General features: G+C 42.3%; 2 protein-coding genes across 4 annotated transcripts in view; one reads left to right on the forward strand and one right to left on the reverse strand.

The window, feature by feature from the left end:
• Positions 1–22,006, forward strand: part of Nbea (neurobeachin) — a 485,089-nt gene that overhangs the window by 325,095 nt on the left and 137,988 nt on the right. For all 3 annotated transcript variants that reach the window (XM_040754403.1, XM_040754404.1, XM_040754405.1), the window contains one exon: positions 10,270–10,406. In XM_040754403.1, the coding sequence (XP_040610337.1) occupies positions 10,270–10,406 (137 nt within the window). The remainder of the gene's footprint in view (positions 1–10,269; positions 10,407–22,006) is intronic.
• Positions 11,048–14,701, reverse strand: Mab21l1 (mab-21 like 1). The gene has a single exon (XM_013119008.3). It carries the CDS (start codon positions 13,965–13,967, stop codon positions 12,888–12,890), a length of 1,080 nt encoding a protein of 359 aa, XP_012974462.1. The 5' UTR covers positions 13,968–14,701; the 3' UTR covers positions 11,048–12,887.

Here is a 22,006-nt window from a genome sequence, read left to right on the forward strand (position 1 = left end):
TTTTTGGGGGGGTCACATGCCAATATGCTGCATATCAGATACTTACATCACAGTTCATAATAGGAGCAAAATTACAGTTATGATGTAGTGATAAGATAACCTTATGGTTGACATCACCACAACATGAGGAACTGTATTAAAGGGTCGCAGCATTAGGAAGGCTGAGAAGCACTGTTGCAGAGGATAACCTTTTCTCAGAAGAGACCTTGTCTTCTCAAGGGGGTATATGCACCTTCCCGTAGAAAGGATCCAGACCACGGCTGCACACTGCGATGTCTGATGTCTACTGCCATGACCTGAGCACCTCTGATCCCCAAAGCTGTGTGTGCTCTGTGTCATCTCCTACTGCTCCCTTCTCCTCATCTTGCTCTGCAGCCCAACGTATTTCAGGCTCATGCCATTTGCCTCTGTGTGTCCATCCCCAATACTCTACTCATGTTAACTACCTATCAGTCACCCTAGTATTCTCTGTATGTTAACTACCTATCAGTCACCCTAGTATTCTCTGTATGTTAACTACCTATCAGTCACCCTAGTATTCTCTGTATGTTAACTACCTATCAGTCACCCTAGTAGTCTCCTCACGTTAACTACCTATCAGTCACCCTAGTATTCTCCTCACATTAACTACCTATCGCCCTAGTATTCTCCTCCCGTTAACTACCTATCAGTCACCCTAGTGTAAAGAGAAGCTTTTTCTTTGAGAGGAGCCTTCCCGCCCAGCCTGGTTCCAGAGCCGCATCAATCCCAAATAAACACACAGGAGGCTATATTAATTATGAAGCTGTTGGCCTTGCTTGTTTCTTACTGGCTAGCTCTGACTTAAGTAATTACCCCATAATTGTTAATCTAAGTATGTTTCTTACCGGAGAATAGTTCTGGGCTTCCTACCCCATGGCGGTTACATATTGCCCTCCTTGTGTTTCTCCTACCCAGAGTCCTTCTGGACTCCTAGTCCCTCCTATCTAGATTCCCTATTGGCCAGACAGTGCTTTATTGACAAATGCACAGGACTTCCCCAACATCTCCTCTTTTCTTTTAAACAAAAAGCAACTTTAACATAGTCAAATTGTATATAACATAACAGTTATCAAGTAAGAACATAGTTACAATATTTTAGCAAGATTTAAAGAAAATATCATCCATCCCATCCTTGTGAGTCCAAAGTTCTATGTAGCTTATCTTTTATCATAACTAAGGAAAACTGTAACTATAACTATCTGTCTTCAACTCCATCAAAGACCACAGAAGGATAATAAATAAATGCTAGGATTGATAGAGACATCTTACTGCTTGGACAGTCACCCAAAGTTTCTCTGTAACGTTGGAGCATCCATCTTCAGCCCATAGGCCACAATGTGTCCAGAAGATTTCTCAGCAAAGCAGGAAATTTCAAACTGTCCATCTGCATCAGCAGTCTGTCAGTCATTTCTCTGTGTCCTGAAGAAAGTCTTGTAGACTCTTCCATGAAGCAGGAACCCTGTAAGACTGAGTTCAGCAGTCACTTTCCTGTGGGTCCTGCATGTTCAGTTTATGCAGCAATAGTCAGTCTAGGCAAGAACAGTTTCTTGCCCAAATGGCTAATCTTGCCATGTTGAAAGCAAACTCCATAATGAGTTTCTTCAGTGCCCATCTTCCTCTCAGACGTAATTGGTGCTGCCAGGAGCAGACATTTCTCATTGTCAAGAAAAACCCTAAACAATTTTAAAAGCCATTTTCTGAAGGTCTTTGAGAGGTTTGAAGACTGTTTATCTATCTCAAATATATTTCTGTATATCTAGAAAACCTAACTTACCTAACTATAAATTCTATTATCATTAACTATCTATAGTCTGTATTCAATTATGCATTACGTTGTAAAAGATCAGTATAAGCACAATACTTAATCAAGAGGAGAAATATACACATCACAAAATTGACCTTGAATTTGTATCAATAAATGAAAAACCATACCCATAACATAATTCCCCTTTTTACCATTAACAAGAGATCGGCTGTGATCATTAGCCAATTATAAACAACCCCATTTAAATGGAAACAAAGATTTATAAACAAGATGGGAATTAGGACGTCGCTCATTCCAAACTGCTTCATGCTGGAAGGGGGCGCTGTTCATACCATGGGGATTGTGACAGAACTCAGAAACCTGTATAAGTCCTTATTTTCATGGTCTGTAAAGCTGCATCATCTTAGCTGTTTCAATTGTTGGAACACCTGGTCCATCGCTTCCGGGGGTCTTGGTTTGTCAAACGACAGAAGCCTGGAAGGAATCCACAGCTTTTTATTTTCTGTAGAAACATAAATAAAAACTCCTTTTCCAAGTAACATATCCTTATACTTAAATTTTGAAGTCAAGGCATTTTTAAAAGTTGAATTAATTCAGCAGCATTTATAATCAAGTGTACTTTAGCAGCTGTTCCTTCCTGAGCAATTATAAAACTGAAAAACACAATAGCGTACAGTATCCAGACTCTCTGTGTATTTTCCATCTTTACGTGGCTTATTTATTTATCTATTATTACTTTATTTCTTTCACTTTTATTTAATTTTCTCTGAGACCGGGTTTCTCTTTGGAAATCCGCCTGCCTCTGCCTCTGCAGCAATTCCTACCAGCATGCGCCACCACAGCCGGCTTCTCTATTTTTTCTCTCAATCTTACATATATTTTTAAACACACTGTAAACCTTTAGAGGTTTTGTTCATCCAAGTCTGACTTTACTGTAAATCTTTACAGTTTTCTGGCCACGTGTCTTATCTGTTAAAACCGAGGCTGTTTTAAACTGCCATTTCCAAGATGGCAGGCGTAAGCGTGATTCCAGCTTACCGCCTCAGTCCATGCTGACATCCAGCAAAAGCTGCCACTTCCAGCTGTACGTACACGCCTTTTAATTGTTAGCAGAGTCTCTTAAAACAACCTTGCTGGGTTTTTTTTTCTTTTTATGCCGAGTCAGGAAGACTCTGGTAAGCGAGCCACGTGAATCTTGGCTTGTCGCTAGCAAAACACCTGAGAAAAATGCTGCTATCAAAAATCTGTGCTTCTCTCCATTCTTCTGTTTCTAAAATTCCTTTAAAGCTTTTGTCATTCTACGTGGAAATTCAATCCCACTCTGACACCATTCTGTAAAGAGAAGCTTTTTCTTTGAGAGGAGCCCAGCCTGGTTCCAGAGCCGCATCAATCCCAAATAAACACACAGGAGGCTATATTAATTATGAAGCTGTTGGCCTTGCTTGTTTCTTACTGGCTAGCTCTGACCTAAGTAATTACCCCATAATTGTTAATCTAAGTATGTTTCTTACCGGAGAATAGTTCTGGGCTTCCTACCCCATGGCGGTTACATCTTGCCCTCCTTGTGTTTCTCCTACCCAGAGTCCTTCTGGACTCCTAGTCCCTCCTATCTAGATTCCCTATTGGCCAGACAGTGCTTTATTGACAAATGCACAGGACTTCCCCAACACCCTAGTATTCTCCTCACGTTAACTACCTATCAGTCACCCTAGTATTCTCCCGTACATTAACTACCTATCAGTCACCCTAGTATTCTCCCACACATTAACTACCTATCATATCCATGCATCACAATTCATGGGGTTGCCTTTTCTGCAAATTCCATGTCAACTGCCACCACCCTAGTGAAAACTTTGACTTCATGGAAGGTCCATAGGGCTCCTCTCTACCTCACCTCTGACGGGAGGTAGTACACATAAGGGTGTATAACCTAACTTTAGCATCAGGTACAAATCATACCTCTGCTGTGGCGTAGTTGAAGGACCTTTCTAAACTGCCTTCATTCTCATTTTCTCATCTGTAGAATGGGGACAGTGTCAGTATCTGACACACAGGATTATTGAAAGGAATAAATAAGACTAATTCATCTGCTGTGCTTTATACAATGCTCAGTTGAGTCCTCCTCTCTATGACATAATTATTCATAGACATTTGGTTTTTACTTTACCCCATATTTTTACCCCATAAATGTCCTTCTTTATGAAATACATGGCTTATACATTACTATATTCCCCTTAGATCCCAAATGAATACAACACACAGTCATTACTTTTTGTTGATTGCATGAATGAATGGATGTTGAGTAAATGCCTCTGCATCTAATTTCCAAAGAAGGAACAAATTGTATGCTAAGAAAAATGTGGCAGTTATAAAGGTATGCCATCTTGATGAATAATATATATGGGGTATAACTAGAATAATCAAGTACAATTTCTGTTAGATTTTAGTGTATTTTTTTAAGTTTTATTTTCTCCAGGATTCACTCTCTTATCTTTTTAAAGAACAAATTGGAATAAAACATAAAAAATTATCTTATATTTTAAGTGACTTTTACTGTTACATACAAATGAAACAGTGGCATGTATCACTTTGTGTATTCTACTCTGTAAGTGCAAAGTGCACTCTGAGAGAGCTTTGTGTTGAGTGAAGAAGAGATGCCTATCTTCAGGTTCCTTATATAAACCAGAGGAACAGATCAACCTGTCTTATGAGAGTTGCAATGAAACCGTGCCAGCGGCCCTGGGAATAGCAAAGCTGGCTAGCATGAGCCCAATTAGAGTCTAGAGTCCTAACCCTCCTGCACGTGTAGATCTAAGTCACACCCTCCCCTCTGGGTTATTCACTCATCTAGTATAGTAGGAAGTTACTCTTCCCAGATACAAAATGACATCGTGATGCCATAAAAGAGTCCTAATTCCAGAAGATGAAATATGTCTCCCATATGTGTAACTAAATGTGACGTAACTGGAAACACAACCCTCATTCAGCTCACCTGGGAAGGTAGATCACCACAACAGCCCCAAAATGATCACTGCTTTTCAGTGTTCTATTTCATCTGGACTGTGTGCTTTTTAAAGTTTTTCTTTCCAAAGTCCATGATAGTCCTTGCATAAAACACTATATATTTATTTATTATATTGTTAATAATACAATACATAATTACATGATATATATTAGAACAAAGAACTACTTATTCTACAAATAAATTGAAGAATATAAAAAGAAAAGGATAAGGTTAGAGTCTACCAGATTGTCTCTTGGTGCCTAAGATTATTCATTGCAGGCACATTAACTAAGATGTAGCTTTAGATAATATTAGTTGTAAGTAGGTTCTGTGCCATGCTGAACAAACATTTCGGTAAAGTACACTGTTGAGTTGCTGGTCATGAAAGATATCTCTCATTTTTCTCACATCTGTTTCAAAATATGGTACGTTGACTCTTTCTAGAGATAGATTTACTAGGACTCCAGAGATTAATATGTGTTCCTAATGATCAAATAGTCTTGGGAAACTAGGAAAATGTTGGCTCTTGGGAAAGTAGGGAAATATGGAGATGATCTGTTATTGTTAACCTTAATGTTCAAGACAGAGGGAACGCAAGAAGTCACCAAGGAGCATCCAAGGCCACCTTCATGGTACAAGCTTGTATACCCCTGGTGAGACCACTGTGTAATGAAGTTTCTGGGGGGGGGGAATATTGCTAAAATTGAAGTGTACAACCCTTATTGGATATACTGTGAGATGTTGGAAGTCATCGTTTTCCAAATCAAGGAGAAATGCCCTTTGGAGTTTGAAAATGTTGTAGGCTTCTTGTTGTGATCATTTCTTTTGGATCAATATTCTCTGTAAAACATTCATTGAAAACACCTGAAATATCAGGTGCTGTCCTGGATGACCGAAATCTAAGATTCTCTCAGTGATTTTCTGAGACCTCTCCTCTTTTGAAGACACATATTCAGACTTCTGTTTTCTCTTAGCTTACAATTTAAATTATGTGTGTCTGTGTGTAGGTGTGTACACCTGAGTGCAAGTGCCTTGGGGGCCAGAAGACGGTGTGTTGGATCTCCTGATGCTGGGTTATATGTGGTTGTGAGTCACCTGACGGGAGTGCCGGGAACCAAATTCAGGCCCTGTAGAAACTCTTACCAGACACATCTCCCCAGATCACCTCTACTCCTTCTTGTTGTGGAGCAGGCTGGACTCTAACTCAGAGATCCACCTTTCTCTGCCTCCTCAGTGTTGGTGGGCCAACACCACCTGCCTCACCTCTATGACTTACTGCATAAAGACTTCCTAGGATTTCAAAACAAAGTCCTGACTTCCCCATGTGCTTCTGAAATGTGCTTTGAAATTAAAGCCCCTTAATCTTTTTTCTTAGATTTTCCCCTAGTTTTCCTAGCAACATGCTTAAAAATAAAGATTCCATAAAGCAGCAACTGTGGTCAGTGTTTTGGCCACATTCTGTTATCCACACTTTTATTTCCTCAGAAATTTTGTCACGTTCTTACAGACTCAACTAAATAATACTCCCTGTTCGTATTTAGTATTAACTTTTTGAACCACCCTAAATACAACAGCTTTAAAATTAGCTAAGTGTAAGAACTATTAGCTCAGCATTGGTGTCCCAGACCTTTCATCCCAGCACCCAGGAGGCACAGCCAGGCATATCTCTTGAGTTATAGGCCAGCCTGATCTACCATAATGAGTTCCAGGGTAGCCAGGGCTACACAGAAAAACCCTGTCTGAAAAAAAAGAAAGAAAGAAAGAAAGAAAGAAAGAGAAAAGAAAAAGAGAGATCAGCTGATTCCAATGTGCAGTGCAATTGTACATGCCCTAAATGAGGTAATTGACAGCCACATGTCTTATCTACTAAGTCTAACAATGCCAGTTACTGAACTTCATCTTGATTTTACTTCATATTCTTTGTACTGTTAGAACTGGTAAATGAAGTTTAGTGCTGTCTGCAAATGTAGTTGCCATACTTGGCTTTCGATAGCTAGGACTCTGTTGACCCTCCTAAACCATGATTAAATCCTGCATCAGAGCAAAGAAAAGCACTTGTGATCTGTGGGAACTGGCCTTGGTGTTTCTGAGAGCTGGTCTGGAGGTCACAGCTAAGCCAGGGTGCTCTTGATGAACATAAGCGGCACAGAACACCATTGTCTGTGATGACACACTAGACAACGTAATGATTTGATCTAAGCACAGACAAAAGCAAGGTCATGAAACACTGAACACACCCTCTCCTGGCTGAAGTGGGTAACTGATGTTTCCTTACAGCCTTAGCTGCTTTTGAAGCAGTTGTTAGTTACCAGTGCCCAATAGCATATTTCCAGCAGATTCTGTGGCACAGCAGTCTCCCTTCTTGAGTCATGAAATTCTGCAAATCCGGTTACCAAGGTCCTGACCCTACAGTTAGTCCTTCGCCACCCAGGCCCCCAGAGCTGCCTCTCCTCCTCCGTTCCAGTGAGCCTCAGCCCTTACAGTGAGCCTCAGCCCGGGGTTCTGTTGCAGGCACGCCCTTGGGAGATCTAGAGGCCGGTCTCTGTGAATCGTGGGCTGTACCTAAGTGGAGATGGGAAAGAGTTGCAAATTGCGATGTTCTATTACGATGCTAATGTGTTTTTATTGATTTCTAGACTTGGACTTTTGATTTTTCAGCAACACAATCCAAACCCACAAATATTTAGCATTCTTTTAAAATACATTCAGTGGCTGTGCGTAGCGGTGCATGCTTTTAGTCCCTGTCCACGGGAGGTAGAAGCAGGAGGATCTACAAAACAAGTTCCAGGGCACCTAGGGCTGTTACACAGAGAAGCCCTGTCTGTGCACACAGTGAGCTTTACCGTGGTCTGGGAAGGAGTGTGGCCTTATTGGCTGCTTTCCGATGCCTGGTGGCACTGGTTCTAGAATAATGGCAAGTAGCACCCGTAGCGTTCCTTTAAAAGCAGTCATGGGCCCATAGCCAATGTAAGAAGTAAATGACATTTGCTTTTTTATTTTTTTGCTTTTTAATTATTATTATATATGGTAGAGTTTTAAATTATCATATGTGCCAATATATTAGGAATAGGTTTTTTACATTCTGTAATATTACTGTTCTGTGTGTGCTGAGGACATTATTGTAATTTATTCTTTCATTATTAGGGTAGCTATTGGAATGAATGTATTTGCAGTCATTTCCTGATTTACTATATCAAGCAAAGTTCTGGAGGTTAAACCCGTAGTGCCGAGATGGGGGTGGGGGAGGGGCTATAAGTGAACACCCATACCCACCCCACTCCCCACCCCCATAGATGAGTGTCTCCAGGCACCAGGGATACTGCCCTTCAAAACACTCTGGAAAAAGATGCCAGGTTTCTGAATCACTTGGTACCGTATGGAAAACATGCTGGCTTTGTGATTGTACTTTATGTAAACATTTTAATATAGGATCCCTAAAATCCAGAGGCTCCCCAAGGGGATTAAAGCTAATCCCCTTTCTCTATTGCTGCAGTGGATTAACTGTGCGCTCTCTGGCTGCTTTGCTCCCCGGAGGCAACAACAAAAAGGCCCTGAGCTCCTCCAACAATCTACGGAATTGGGAGTTGTAATTGGAGATTTGCGGGGGGTTGGGGGAGCATCCTTCTAAGGTTGAGTGTTTCATGATGTGTCTTTCTTAAAACCTTTTTTTAATAAACTCCCAGAAAATCGCAACTCAATAGAAAGAGATTAGAGTAGAATCAAAAGGAAGCGCAACCCCGTTTTAGAAATGTGTTCACAGCTAAAAGCTCCCGAGCTGTGTACCTAAAATTCGTGTTGTGTTTCAGTAAACCAGAGAGTATAGTTTGGTTAATTCCTCTCCTGATCTTTTTTATTTTTTCAATTTTCCCAATTTATTTGTTTGGATATATTAAATTACTTTTTAGGAGAAGGGAGCAGCTCTCCATCCAAATGCCAGACTTCTAAAAACCTAAAGCGTGCTCGTCGGCGTTTAGAATGAGCTTTCCTAGGTTGTTTTGGTGGTGGTGGTGTGTTTGTCTTTTGCCAAGCCAAGTTGTTTAAGACACTTTGTTTCAGATGTGAATACATCTAACCTTTCTGAGAGGGAACAAGGAAACCCGCGCTCGTTGCAGCGCTGCGGTGGCGCAAGGGTTAAGGGAGCGGTTCGAACCCGCGGGCGGGCGCGGGGGGGATACGAGAAGGGCCCCGGGGGCTGGAGGCGCCGGCTAGCACGGACCCTCCAATAAACACAAAGGAGGGCCTGGGGAATAGAAACCCAAATCCACTTGTAATCGTACAAGAGATTCGGGCATAATTACTTGAGCAACCTAGATTAAGATTGATGAGCCTTTAAAGTAGCGCTCCAGACCGGCCGCCTCGCCCTTGGAAAAAAAAAAAAAAAGCAGCCTCCCACAAGCCGCTGAGGACCCAACTCCACTGGCCGCACCCGGAGCCCGAGGCCGTTTTGCTAGTCTGCAAGGCATTCGGACCGCTTAGTGTACGCAGGCGGGCCAGACTCCGTGAGCCCTGTCAAAGACGGCCCGGGCCTCCGGGTCTCCCCTCCGAAATAGCGGAACTCCGAGGCCGCTGGCTCCACGAGCTTTCCCGGCTCAGGCCGGGGTCTATCTGCGGGGTGCGCGTGCAAGACTCCCCCTGGTCGCCTTTCTGCTGCTTCTCCCTAGAACCTAAAAGGCATTAACAAAGCCCAAATTATTTCTGAGTTCTTTGTCGTGTGTTTAGATCAATATCCAGAAGAGGGATTTCAAGTAATCCCACCCCCCTCGAATCAGTGTTCTAATGGAGGAAATTCAAGTGAGCTCTTCACTCTGGTTCGAACACTTTCCAGAAATCTGTTGGGTCCAAAGACTGAGAAATTGCACTTTCCATACTCTCTTCCAAGAAGAGTTTTGTTAGAGTTTTCCTCACATTTTCATCTTTGGTGTGCTCTGGTGAGAAAATGATGGCCAAGGTTTTCGTTATCTCCTTGGTAAGGATCCCAGTAGCTTTGTAGTCCCACCAGTGAACGGATCCCACTTTAGGACGCCAAAAGTAAAACAATCCTTCCTAGCCCTTGGGATTTGTAGTTAGCCACTTTCCCCTTTGGCTTCTATCACCTCTCCTTTGGAGACATTACCCGCTGCCTAGGGTGTCTTGGAGAGCCAGTGATGGTCCTTGGAGAAGCAGGGCACAGAAGCATCCTTCCGCTCTGCATGTGTAAGTCTGATAAAGGCCATGCCTCACTAGCCATGTGATTTCTAAGCAGAGGATGCAGACTTGCGTGTTATGAGTCTCTCACCACCCTGAACTCTTCAGTTTTTAGAGTATTTCTCTAGTCTCGTTTTAAGGTACTAAACAGACCTTACCTAACATGAAAAGACCTTGCATAACATAGGCAGCATTTTTCCTAGTACATCTTGAAAATCAGAATCCCTCATACCCTCTGGAAGGGAGTTTGGGAGTACCAGAGAGGCCCAGCCTGACTCACTGCCCTGTCTTGCAGGCCCTGTGGTTCTCAGCACCCCTGCCCAGCTCATCGCTCCTGTGGTGGTGGCCAAAGGAACGCTGTCCATCACCACAACAGAAATCTACTTCGAGGTAGATGAGGATGATGCTGCCTTCAAGAAGATCGACACAAAAGTGAGTTATAGTGACTGCACAGCATTGGTGGCTTTGATGGCAGGATGTGGTTTTCACTTTTGCTTGGTTTAAATGACTGGAGAGATACACATATTCTCATCTTTCTTATAGAAAATAAAATGAATGAAATAACACATGATTTCTTTCAGAATCTGAAGCTTAAATAGCAGAGTGTGTGCATTTGAGCAGCCTTTGAGCAGGCTTCCTCTGTGCCTTTGTGTGCCCTTGCTTGGGCAGATTTGGTGTTTAAGCCAGTTGCTCCTGGATCCATGGAGCAGTGTCGAAGTTCCAAGACAGGTCTTGTGAAATTTTGTGTTAATATCACAGTTAATTTCCAAAAGTATATACTGCAATATGAATTATTATTTATTGAAAGGTTATAAGGAAACTGGGGCAGGAGCCATTTACATATAATTTCATTTCCATTATTACATCCATTTTTCATCTCCTGAATTAAATGGATTTTACATATGGATTTAAAAGGTCGGGAAGGAGATTCTTTATAAGCTTTGATTTAAATGTACATGCACAGCATACACTAGTGCTTACATGTCATTCCAGAAGGTATACATTTGGAGCATTGGAATGGCATACATGTTTGCTAAATCTTATCTTGTGGATTTAGCCTCCCTGGCCATCAGAGAAACCCTACAGCCCAGCACCCTTCTGAGATGCATTTCTCTAGTTTCTTATTTATGTCAATGTAAGTTTTGTGAATTTCTTCTGAGGTTAAGAAGTTGAGATAATAGGGTATTCTACTGGATGTTTTACTGTAGTTTTGGGAATTTCTTCTGAGAGTAAGGGGTTGAGATAAAGGGTTATTCTACTGGATGTTTCACTATAGTTTTGAAAAGATCTTCCTTTAAGTCGCTTCAAAAGCTGTTCTAAAATAGGTAGTCAGACTTGAGCCTTATTATTTATGTTAAAGTTATACGCAGAAACGGCACATAATAAAACATTTGTAAATGAGCAAAGGAAATTCTCCAGTTTATCACCACCTGACTTAACTAATGCAGAGCCTTAGACTCAGGCTCTCAGCACTTGTTGATGAGTGAGACAACAGCAGAGGACCTGACTTCAGCCTCTAAGGTGAGTGAGCGTGCTGTTTGGAAGCAAGTAGAAACTTGCCTTTATGTTTTTCCGTTAGCGTCCCTGTGTGGTAAGAATGAATGTGGCTTTCTGACTAATTTACTCTAAACACTTACTGTGCAAAATAGGTTGATAAACTATATTGTTTAAAAGATATTTTCATCTTATCGCTTGGATTTCATTACAAAATTCAAAGTTTTTATTATGACTTTAAGTTAATTTCCTCAGAATTTTCTGCTTTTAAACTCAGTAATCTCCATTGCCATGATAGATTTTCCCCCTTATATTGTCAAGAAGCTACAGAAATATTAAGCAGAAGCAAGATCTGGAAAGTAGATTATAAATGTGTCAGTTGTAGAAAAGAACCATGCAGTAAATTAGAAACTGAGGAAATGGATATTTTCTATGGCTATTAAAAAAGAACCCCTGTAATGTGTATTTTTAGTGATTTTATTAGCCAATTTGTCAAAATGTTTAAAATACTCCAGTTGATTTTTCAAAAGGAAGCTTTGCCTCTTAACAAAAACAATTTAAAACGAGACACAATGATTTGGTATTTTACTTCATTTATTATCTTCTAATTAAATAAAAATCAGCAACAGAAATTAAAATCTAAATCACAAAAGTAATTATCCAGTGTATTTCAAGTGCATTTTCAAATATATATAATTCAGATATTCAAGCGTTATTATATAAGCTGAATTCAAATTTCTTTGAATATATTTAAATAACATTTCAAGTATACTTATGGAATGTTAGAACAAGCAATATATTTAAAACAAAATGTAAACTTTTTTTTTTAAAGTTCAGACACTTCACAGACAGGTAAAGTACCAGGAAGAAATCTACCTTTAAATGCATCTCTGTTCGTGGAAAGTGTCTGGAAGTTTCCAAATGACAATTTCAGTTCTGTTCACCAAATCACAAAACACCAACATCCACACTTTGAAAGACAACATGAGATCACAATTTTTGTTACAAATCAAAATATACATTACAGGCTCCTTCGGATCCTCCCGGTGGCACATCCAGGTCGGGTTTACTGGCAGGCAGAAGCGCCTAAGTCCCGGGATTGCTGTAATCCTTCCACCCAGTCCGCCGCGGTCTTCCATTGTTGCCGGCTGTTGTCGGGTTTTGTGCACTCTTGAGGGGAGGTGGGAGATGCCTGCATAAAGATGTGTGTGGTGTAGGTTTCCCCCTGGGTTCCCTACTCCGTTTCCGTCTCCTCCAGGGGAGTGTGAGACATGCGTTCATGTTGTGCTGCAGCTCCTGTTAAAGGAAGAGATCTTCTGCACTGCCTCAGGAAATACTAAATAGGGATCAACCAGGAAGTTTTCATTTCGCCGGGACTCTGAGAAGAGAGATCTTGTCGGCCCTGGATTAGATCATCCTCTAGAGTTTTTCCAAACTTTTTGGGTTGGTCAGGATCTCTCTTGCCAGCCGCCACGTTTGTTTGGCGGCATTCTCCAGAGCCGAGTGCGGTTTGCCTTGAAACAGATCTAAGTTTGGTAAGAAGTAGTGGGGACACCGGCGGCACTGCAGGCAGGAGATGAGCTGCAGCAGAATTCCGTTCAGCCGGTCGCCCAGGCAGGATTCGTCCCAGTCCGACTCCCGGGGATGCTTCTCACACTCGTAGGACACCAACGTCTTCATGTGGTAGTTGTTGAGGGGCTGTCCCGGCAACTCCAGATGGCGGTCGCGTAGGGTTTTCAGGATGGAGAGACATTTCTTCCTGCAGCCCCCCATTTGCAGTCTGTTCTCAGCCTCTGCAAACTGCAACACCCAAGCGTCGCTCTCCGCTGAGCTCTGCTTGCCGGCCAGGGAGTGGCACTCCTTGGACAACAGATTGAACCCTTCGGCCTTGACCTCTGCCACCCGGTTGGGTCCCGGCCAGGGGATGTGGGGAAGCGGCCAGTGGGCAGCACTCCGCGGCCAGATCCCGGTGCATTTAAAGGCCGGGGTGATCTGCACCACGTACCTATCGCGGATTCTCAGTTTCACTTCGCTCGTGTCAGCCACCATCTTTACTACATCCCTGTAGCTACACTTGTCCACCGCCTGAGCCACCAGCGTCTGAAACCTGGAGCGGATTTTGCGTGCCGAGAGGTAGCCAGAGGCGGTGATGAATTCTACCCAGAGGGACATGCTCCTCTTGCGACCGTCGCTCAGCTTCAGCACCGCGCAGCCGGGCAGCGAGCCGTCGTCCACGAAGTTAAACACCCCCATCTGGTTCAGATAGAGCACCACCTCGAACTCGGTGGGAGAGATGACCTCCAGGCCCTCGTAGCGGTTGTCCATCTCGTTGAGCGAGCTGATGAAGCGCGGCTCCTGCACCTCCACCTCCTTCAGGACGTCGGATACCACTTTGCAGACTTCCCGGATGGTTTTGGCGATGGCAGCTTTCCTGGCCTGGCATTTCTCGTTGTAGTACTTATTTAGGTGGTAGACCAGCTTGGCCTGGGCCGCGATCATGTTGGGGCAGAGATCCGGATTGTACACCGGAGTCTCACAATAAGCTGTGGGATCCAATGCGGCTGCTAGCGCTGGAGCCAACTTCGGAGGTGAAAGGGGGCCACGCGCAAAAGGCACCGAGCCTCTCGGACGGGCTGCAGTGGAGGCCGCCCGGCCCTGCTGGCCTTTTATCCGCGAGCCTAGCCGGTCTTAAAGTGAAAGGCTGCACTCTCCGACTTTCTCCTCCGCTAAAGAATCCGTGTCTGAGAGAGACGCGTGGAGAGAGCACCTTCTCAATAATAAAAACAAAAGTTGCTCTGAATCCCAGCAAAGCTCTTCCAGTAGTCAAAATAGTCACCCCTTTGCGTATTTATTTACGTTTTCCCGTAATCATGGTGTGTGCAGGACTGTTAATCAGACGGAAGAAAAGTGTGCCGAGTGTATGTCGGGGTGAGTGTGTGTCTGTCAGAAGAAGCTGCTGTTGGTTTGTGTAAAAGCCCAGATGCACTCGTGTGGAAATTATAAAGGCAGGGCCAGGCAGGCGGGCGGCCAATCGCCACTGGGCTCGTCACGACAGCCTCCCCCAGCTTCAGCCTGGCTAATTAATCCCCCCTCGTGGATAGAGGCACAGAAAACCAAAGGTAGGACGCTGCTGCTGGCAGAAAACCACCAGGCCACCTAGACAGGTTGGGAAGCAAAAGGAAATCTGGCTTCGGTCTAACTTGAAGCATATTGACACTTGGAAAAGATTTGGCCAAGAGAAGTGGCTGTCTGTGCTGTAAAACCTGCTTGACTGTTCACCCCTGATGAGCTATCCAGGTGTACTAATGGTCACCCACCAATTAGTGAAGTCAAAGGGGCTTTCTAGAACAAAGTCACCAACTTGCACTTAGAGGAAGGAAATTAACGCCCGTTAATCCTTGGGGTCTTTTTAATGCAAGCTACAAGTTTGCGTCTAACAGACTGCTGGCTTCACATGGAGGAGTCCTCCCGTTTCTCTCCATGTTGGGTGTTCCCAGTCAGAACACTTTTCAAAACCTTAGTCAGAACCTGTTCTCTTTTTACCAAGGTTTCCCCCCACTTTCATTCGCTGAGAGGAATCTGAAAATGACTGCTGAGTGGGGCAGATAATGTCTACCCAGTTAAAAGAGGGGTGATTAAAACAAGTTCACCTGTCTACCGTTCTCCCTGTCTGTAGCTAGACTGGCCAGCGCTAAAATAACAAACAGCAGTGAAGGCTTTGGGAATACTTTCCACAAGATCTCTGGGATTTAGATGAGCCAGAAGATTCTCAGAGGTGGGCTTACCACTGAGAACTTGAGGGTGTGACTGTGCAGCCTTGTTTGTTCATGCGGGCTTGAAGACAGATCTCCCATCTCAGGTGTCTTTAGTGGTGACCAACAGTAGGTTGGTCCTAATCTTTTGGGATTTCATAATTTGATTATGGGAAGATGGCCAACGGCTTCCAAAATTAATTTCTTAAGCACTCAGGTTTGGGTTTGTTGGTTTATTTGTTTTAATTTAAATTTCATCCTGGCAATTTTCAAAGAAATGAACCTTTCTACATTTTGGAACCCTAAGGAGGTTTTGTAGGGCGCCCCTTCTCCCCACTGCCATCACCAGAAGAGTCCTCAGTGTACGTGAACTAAAGAAAGAGTAGTTAGAGCTTGCGGACTAGTTTTCCGTTGCCTGCCTTTAGTGCAGAGGTCTGTTTGTTTCACGTAAGAGGACTCGCAGTGTAAGGCACCTGTGTAAGCCTGCTGATGGGCTCCTTTTGAGGACTCACAACTTTTAAGCATAGCCTCTGATTTAGGTTCTCGTTACGGAAGAGCGGTAGATTCCGATTTAGATTAAAGTAGTAGGTAACATTTGGGGCTTACGATGGCCTTCTACTCACTCCATTCCCCAAGACCGTCTGTTCCCTTGGGAGTGTGGTAGGGACTCTGAAAGCCCCTCCCCAGTCTGCAGGCATCGCGGGTGAACGCACTGCTACCTTTTGGCAGCTGAAGAGGCGCTGGAGGAGGCAACCCAGAGCGCCAAACCGAAGGAGAGAGAGGCCAGGAGAGGCTGCTGGGGACGCGCGGGTCATCAGGGTGGGGTGCGCAGGCAACCTCTCCCCGCCGATCGGCCCTTGCGTCCTCTCCAGCTCTCTCTCTTGGTCCATCTGTTCTCGGACTGTTTTTAAAGCTTTCTGGGTGTCTGTCCGTCCTCACTCTCCTCCACTGCTGTAAACCAGGCTCGGTACCCTTGTTCCACTCTGTTCCCGCCGTCTCCCCGCCCTCAAGTGTCCCCTGCCTAGTGTGACCTGTACTCTGGCCTCAGCGCAACCCAGGGATACTTGACCCTGGCCTTCCCGGAACATCGTGCGCCGGGTTCCTCACCCTGGCTATGGAGCTCGAAGCAGCTCCAATGCGGAGGCCCTGGTAGTTCCCTGTGTCCGACAGAGGGACTCGGGATACCGTGGCCTCCGATTGCAGCCTGGCGCAGGTGGCGCATCTTTCTGGGCTCGCTGTGCGGCTTAATTGGGTTAAAGCGAAGCTAAACACCGAAGCACTTTGTGCAAACTAATTGATGCAACCGAGGCCCTTCCCTAACGATTTTTCACTAGGAGCAAGAGAACCACGAAAGTCGTTAGTCCTGGAGTGTTGCGGGGTAGTGAGGCTGCGTGTTTCTAGAACGCTAGGCCCGCCGGGCGTCCTAAAGCACCTACCACGCCCGGTGCTGACAGTGATTTACATAAAACTGGACTCCAGGCGGCTATTGTCGCTGTGGGTTGACCCGGTGGCTTAGAATAACACTGGATTGTCTTTCTAGCTGCTGCTACCCAGATCGTTTGCTACCCTCAACCTGGGAAATGAACTGCCTGTAGCTGAAACCTTTCCGAAATCTCAACAACCCTGAAGCTGCACTGACGGCTGCATCCTTCCCTCCATGCTTCCTTTAATTGAATTGTCCATGGAGAGGAATTAAAATTAACGATGTATTTTTGTGTAATTCACCTGACTTTGATCGAGGTTTTGGCATTAGATATGTTTTGTAAATTATTCAACTACTTGATAGTAATTTTAATTTTTAAAAAATCATTCGACCTACTGGATTTTCTGAACTGATGATAATAATACACAAGTGATATAAAATATGTTTTATTATATGAAAAGTCTGTATAAAAGCTGGATTGATGCCAGTCGATTTTTTAGATCTGGTCTTACCGAGTATCAGAAGAAAAGCTTGTGTGTGCCTTGTGTTTTAAGACATAAATGGTGAATTGTTTTCAGTGGTATGCATGTAGGCATCCTTGACATGAGCTAATAATAGAATGATAATTGAAGAAAAGTGACCTAATTGGAGGAAAAAGAAATACCCAAGAATCTCATGATGTAACCACTTGAGATGCTTGCATTGGAATGGTGTTTAAGATTTAAACAAGGCAGCTTGGATTTAAAATATTCCAGTTAAGGAAAACAAATCCAACTAAGACACAAGCCTGTTATCATAACATGTAGCCATATTTGTGAACAAAAAACAAATGTTGTGAACTTCAACACAATGGAACATCCCAAATAATAATGACAAGACAGCTGTTTCTGAAGCGTAGCTTCTGGAGTGATTGTCCCGGTGGGGGTGCATGTCCATGGCCTGTGCAGAGCGGTGCATGCACAGACAGTCTCCTACAAGGAGGTCAAGAGAAACTGCATTGTGTCCAGAAGTGGAGGAACCCAAGCTTTCTGGTTTGTTTTGTTTTTAAATGACTATTTAAACTGACTTCGCCAGTGGCCACCCTCTGGAAGCTCATAAGGGATCTGAGCAGTTACACTGTTCAGATGCACACTGTCCTCCGTGTTTTCAGTAGCTGCCAGCAGCTAGTTTAGTCACAACTGTTCATGAACTTAAAGTTTGATTTTAATATGTGCTTATTTCTCCGGAGACCTTAAAAGAATATGAAGTTGATTTTATTAAATTATTTATCTCTACTGCTGGAGTGGCTTTGAAGGCTCATTGTGTGCATCTGATTTCTTCCCTTCCCTCTGTTCTGAAAATGTACCCAGGCTACTTTAACTGTTTCTTTCTGCCAGACACGTATATACCCCCTTTACACTAGAGAAATTAAAGACAGATATTTGTGCATGGTTTTCTTTACGAGTCACATTAAATAAAGTAAAACAGAGCAAGTTTTTCTGGTAATTTGATGGCATCTATCTAATCTTTCTTCCTATTGTGACTTATGTTATAGAATCACTTAAACAAAATGGCTTGAAAGTTTCAGGGATTTCTTAAAGTCATTAGTTCGAGTTTGAAAGTCAGGTTCATTACAAAGTCGGGCAGGAGATTAAGGCCAGTGTTTACATGACATAGACCTGTTCTGTTTCTTCAGTATGAGCACCCTAAGAATGGAGGTTAATTTTTAAAATTTGCTCGAATGATGGAGTGCATTGCCTCGGTGTTCTTTGTTACCCTAGTGCCCAGTCATATGGTCACATTTGTAGTGGCAGGTACTTTTTCTACACTGTTGCTGAGTGCTGCCATTAGTAAGTGTTGAAAAGATAGCAGTTGTAAGTAGAGGTCTCAGGATCACTACCCTGCTTGATTGAGACTCTCCTTTTTATAGATAAGGGAGTTAAAGCCCAGCTTGTGTCTAATCCTCTCAGTTTTCCTTCTTCATCTGAATATGTATGCAGAGGTGCAGGATATTTCACATTGCTTCTATGAATTGGGGCACGGTGGGGAAGAAAAAAGTTTAGGGAAAACTTATCAATGAAAAGAATTTTTTTACTGCCCATAATAAATTGTGTCTCTGATTTCTTCCAAGAATCTTTGAACAATGGGATTTGCATTCACTGGAGTATCATGGAATGATGATATCTCTGTCCTTCCTCAGAACCCTTGGTAACATCCCCAGTATCATTATGACAAAACTAAAATTGTTTTTGTTAAATCTCAGCCTGTATTCTTCATTCAAACATTACAGAAATAAGCAGACAGGATAAATGGGCTTATCACTTCATTTTTTCCCTGTATGAACAAATAAAAAGAAGGATCCCCCCACACACACACACACCAAATCACAAACACGAATTTGCAGGATTTTATGTATGTGATTGCAGCCCCAGTGCTGTGAGTAAGCTTCATCTTTGTTGCACTTAGAGAAAGCAGTGGGACCAGGTGTGATTAGCTTGTTAATCTAGAGCTGCATGGCTGTTACTGCGACTTTGTACTGTGCACGCTTAAGCCACTGAAAATACTCAGCACGACCTTGAGACTAAAATAGGGTTTCTAACCAATCAACTTCCAGTAAGTACTTATCTAAAATAATCTCCCCCTTTTGTTATTTAGCGTTTGAGGTTTTTTTTTATGAACAAAGCTTTCCTATAAATTGGGCTTTATTGCAATTTTCAGTAATTATTAACTGAAGTGCTAATTTAATATAATTACATCACAGAAAATGATCACCTCTTACCACATTTTAGTGTCAAATATTTTATAGAAAAGAGGACATTAGCATGCAAATGGGAATTGTTTTCAGTGTATAGGTATAGATGGTAAATATTTACAAACAGACACCCTGTACAATATTTTGTTTTCCCTTCTGACTATACTCACTATACTAAGTTTGTAAATTTTAGTTTACCAGTGTTTATATTTCCTAAAAGTACCTTTTTTATATAGTGGCATGTTAAAAATATAAAGTGGAAAAGTAGAATCTATATAGTACTTTTAAATCTGTATAAACCTTTTTATTTTATCTGAATAAAAAATTAAAATCAAAATTAAGAGCATAATTTAAAAGACGGCTTCATAAATTTGGGTGTAGGGCTGAAGAGATGACTCAGCCATTAAGGACAGTAGCTGTTCTTCTAAAAGACCTGGGTTCAATTCCCAGCACCCACATGGAGACTTAAAACCATCTGTAACTCCAGCTTCAGAGGACAGGTGCCTTTTACTGGACTCTTCAAGCACCAAGCATGCACTTGGTTCGTATATATACGTGCAGGCAAACCACCCATACACATAAGATAAAATAAAAATAACTTTTAAAAAGACAGTTGGGTGTATTGAACTATAATTTGTAAACAGTACTATTCCAGTCTGTGAAGTGTCCATATGAATCTGTGAACTCTCAAATGAATTAGCAATATTTGAGGCATATTTGTTACTTAATATCTTTATGGCAAAAGAAAGAAATCTCATAAATGCCAGTATTTGTATTTTACTTTGAAGTTGGTTTAGTCTTTCTTTTACATGATATAGGATGAGCCTAGGGAGTGATTATAGCTAATACTGAATAATACGTGCACATTCTTGTATCATATGCTTCAGATCCAAGTTTCATATACATGTCACTTAAATTTAGATGGGCAAGAACACCAAACAAAGAATTAGTAAAGTGTCCAACTAGGAACATTGTTTTTGATGCTGCTGCTCTCCCAGATACCTCAAGAGGAATACAGATAGTCTTTAATCCCCCAAGAGATACAAATTATTTAAATGCTTTCTGTTTTATATTTTTATTTGCAATTAAAATAGAAATTTTTATGTTATGCAAGCTTACAGGCCTATTAAGATAGAAGTTATTACTTTCTTAATAATCCTAAACCATTTTTAGGAAGCATTCTTTTCAGTGTTTATAAAACAGCCTACACAGGCACACAGGCATGCATGAGTGCATACATCCACACACACAGAACCATAGTGCTTCAGATAGTAAAAGCTTGAATTGGATTTTTGTGTTTTTACATTAGTCTGTCAAAAGGAAACAGACTATATATAGACTTCATTTGCAGGAACATTTCATAATGTTTGTTGTTCTGAGGTTTTTGTTTCTTTGGTTTTTCCAGACAGGGTTTCTCTGTAGCTTTGGACCCTCTGTAGACCAGGCTGGCCTCGACTCATAAAGATCCGCCTGCCTCTGCCTCCTGGGTGCTGGGACTAAAGGCGTGCGCCACCACTGCCAAGCATGGTTTGTGCTTTTTTTGGTTTTGGTTTTTTTTTTAAGATTTATTTTTATTTATGAGAGAGAGAGGAGGGGCGATAGCTGTGAAGTCCAGAAGAGGATATCAGATGCCCTGGAACTGTATTTCAGGCAATTATGAGATGCTTGTTGTGGGTGCAGGGAACCAAACTCAGAGTTTCTACAGGAGCAGCAGCAGGCTTTCATTCCTAGAGCCATCTCTTCAGCCCCCATGAACAGGAGATTGCTGGGAAATGGATTTAAAAACTACCAACTAGAAATTCCACAATTTCTATCTAGTCACATGCATTTCTGTGCTATACACTTTTCGTTGTAAGATCAAGAAGTTTAAGTGTCCCTAGCTATTCTGTTCATAGAAAACATAAATACTTCTCAGGCATTCATTTACATTGATAACTACCCATGCACATAAGAATGTCTTTACTAATTTAAAGGCACCTTTTGTTTTTGCAACAGACCAGGGTGAATTTTTTGCAGCCTTCACCTGTATTTGATAAGCAGGATGCATAATTCATTGGGGGCTGGGGAGGGTGTGGGTCTGCTCCTGGGCTGGGGTTTCCCGGTGGGCAGCGCAGCTCTTCATTTGTTTTCCTCTCCACGCTGCATTAGCGCGTTTTCCCCTGTGTGCATCTGGCAGCACACAGTTTAGCCACGGGCATCTGTAGACCTTGTGGTGATCAGCATTGCAGGCAAAAGCCATATGTGTTTAAATAAAAAAATAATCTCTTTATTTCATTTGCTGTTTTAACTGGATGGATAACTTTTGTGCCTCAAGACACAGGGAGAAAAAATACAGAAATAATTAATTGCCTCTATTCTTAAGGCAGTTTCATTTCCCCCTCCAATATGGAATGCTTGTCAGCTCTCCTGATAAATGACTGCATGTATTTGCATAGATTTTACATTAACACAAAAATTAGTTTTATTTGTGAAAAACTAGTTTACATAATAATATAAAGTCAGTGTTATTGATTACATTTTTAAGCACTGATGACTGTAGAGAGACTGTGTGTAACATTCTAACTTTTCAAAGGTCTGGTCAGTCTATTCCCTAACTTAAACTTTCTCTTTAATTACTTATATTGCTTTATAT

Source organism: Mesocricetus auratus, unplaced genomic scaffold (genome assembly GCF_017639785.1).
Source record: "Mesocricetus auratus isolate SY011 unplaced genomic scaffold, BCM_Maur_2.0 Super-Scaffold_100011, whole genome shotgun sequence".
NCBI lineage: Eukaryota > Metazoa > Chordata > Mammalia > Rodentia > Cricetidae > Mesocricetus > Mesocricetus auratus.

What these genes read in the sequence shown, in the direction of transcription:
- Mab21l1 (XM_013119008.3), bottom strand. Translation starts at nt 13,967, where the DNA reads ATGATCGCGGCCCAGGCCAAGCTGGTCTACCACCTAAATAAGTACTAC.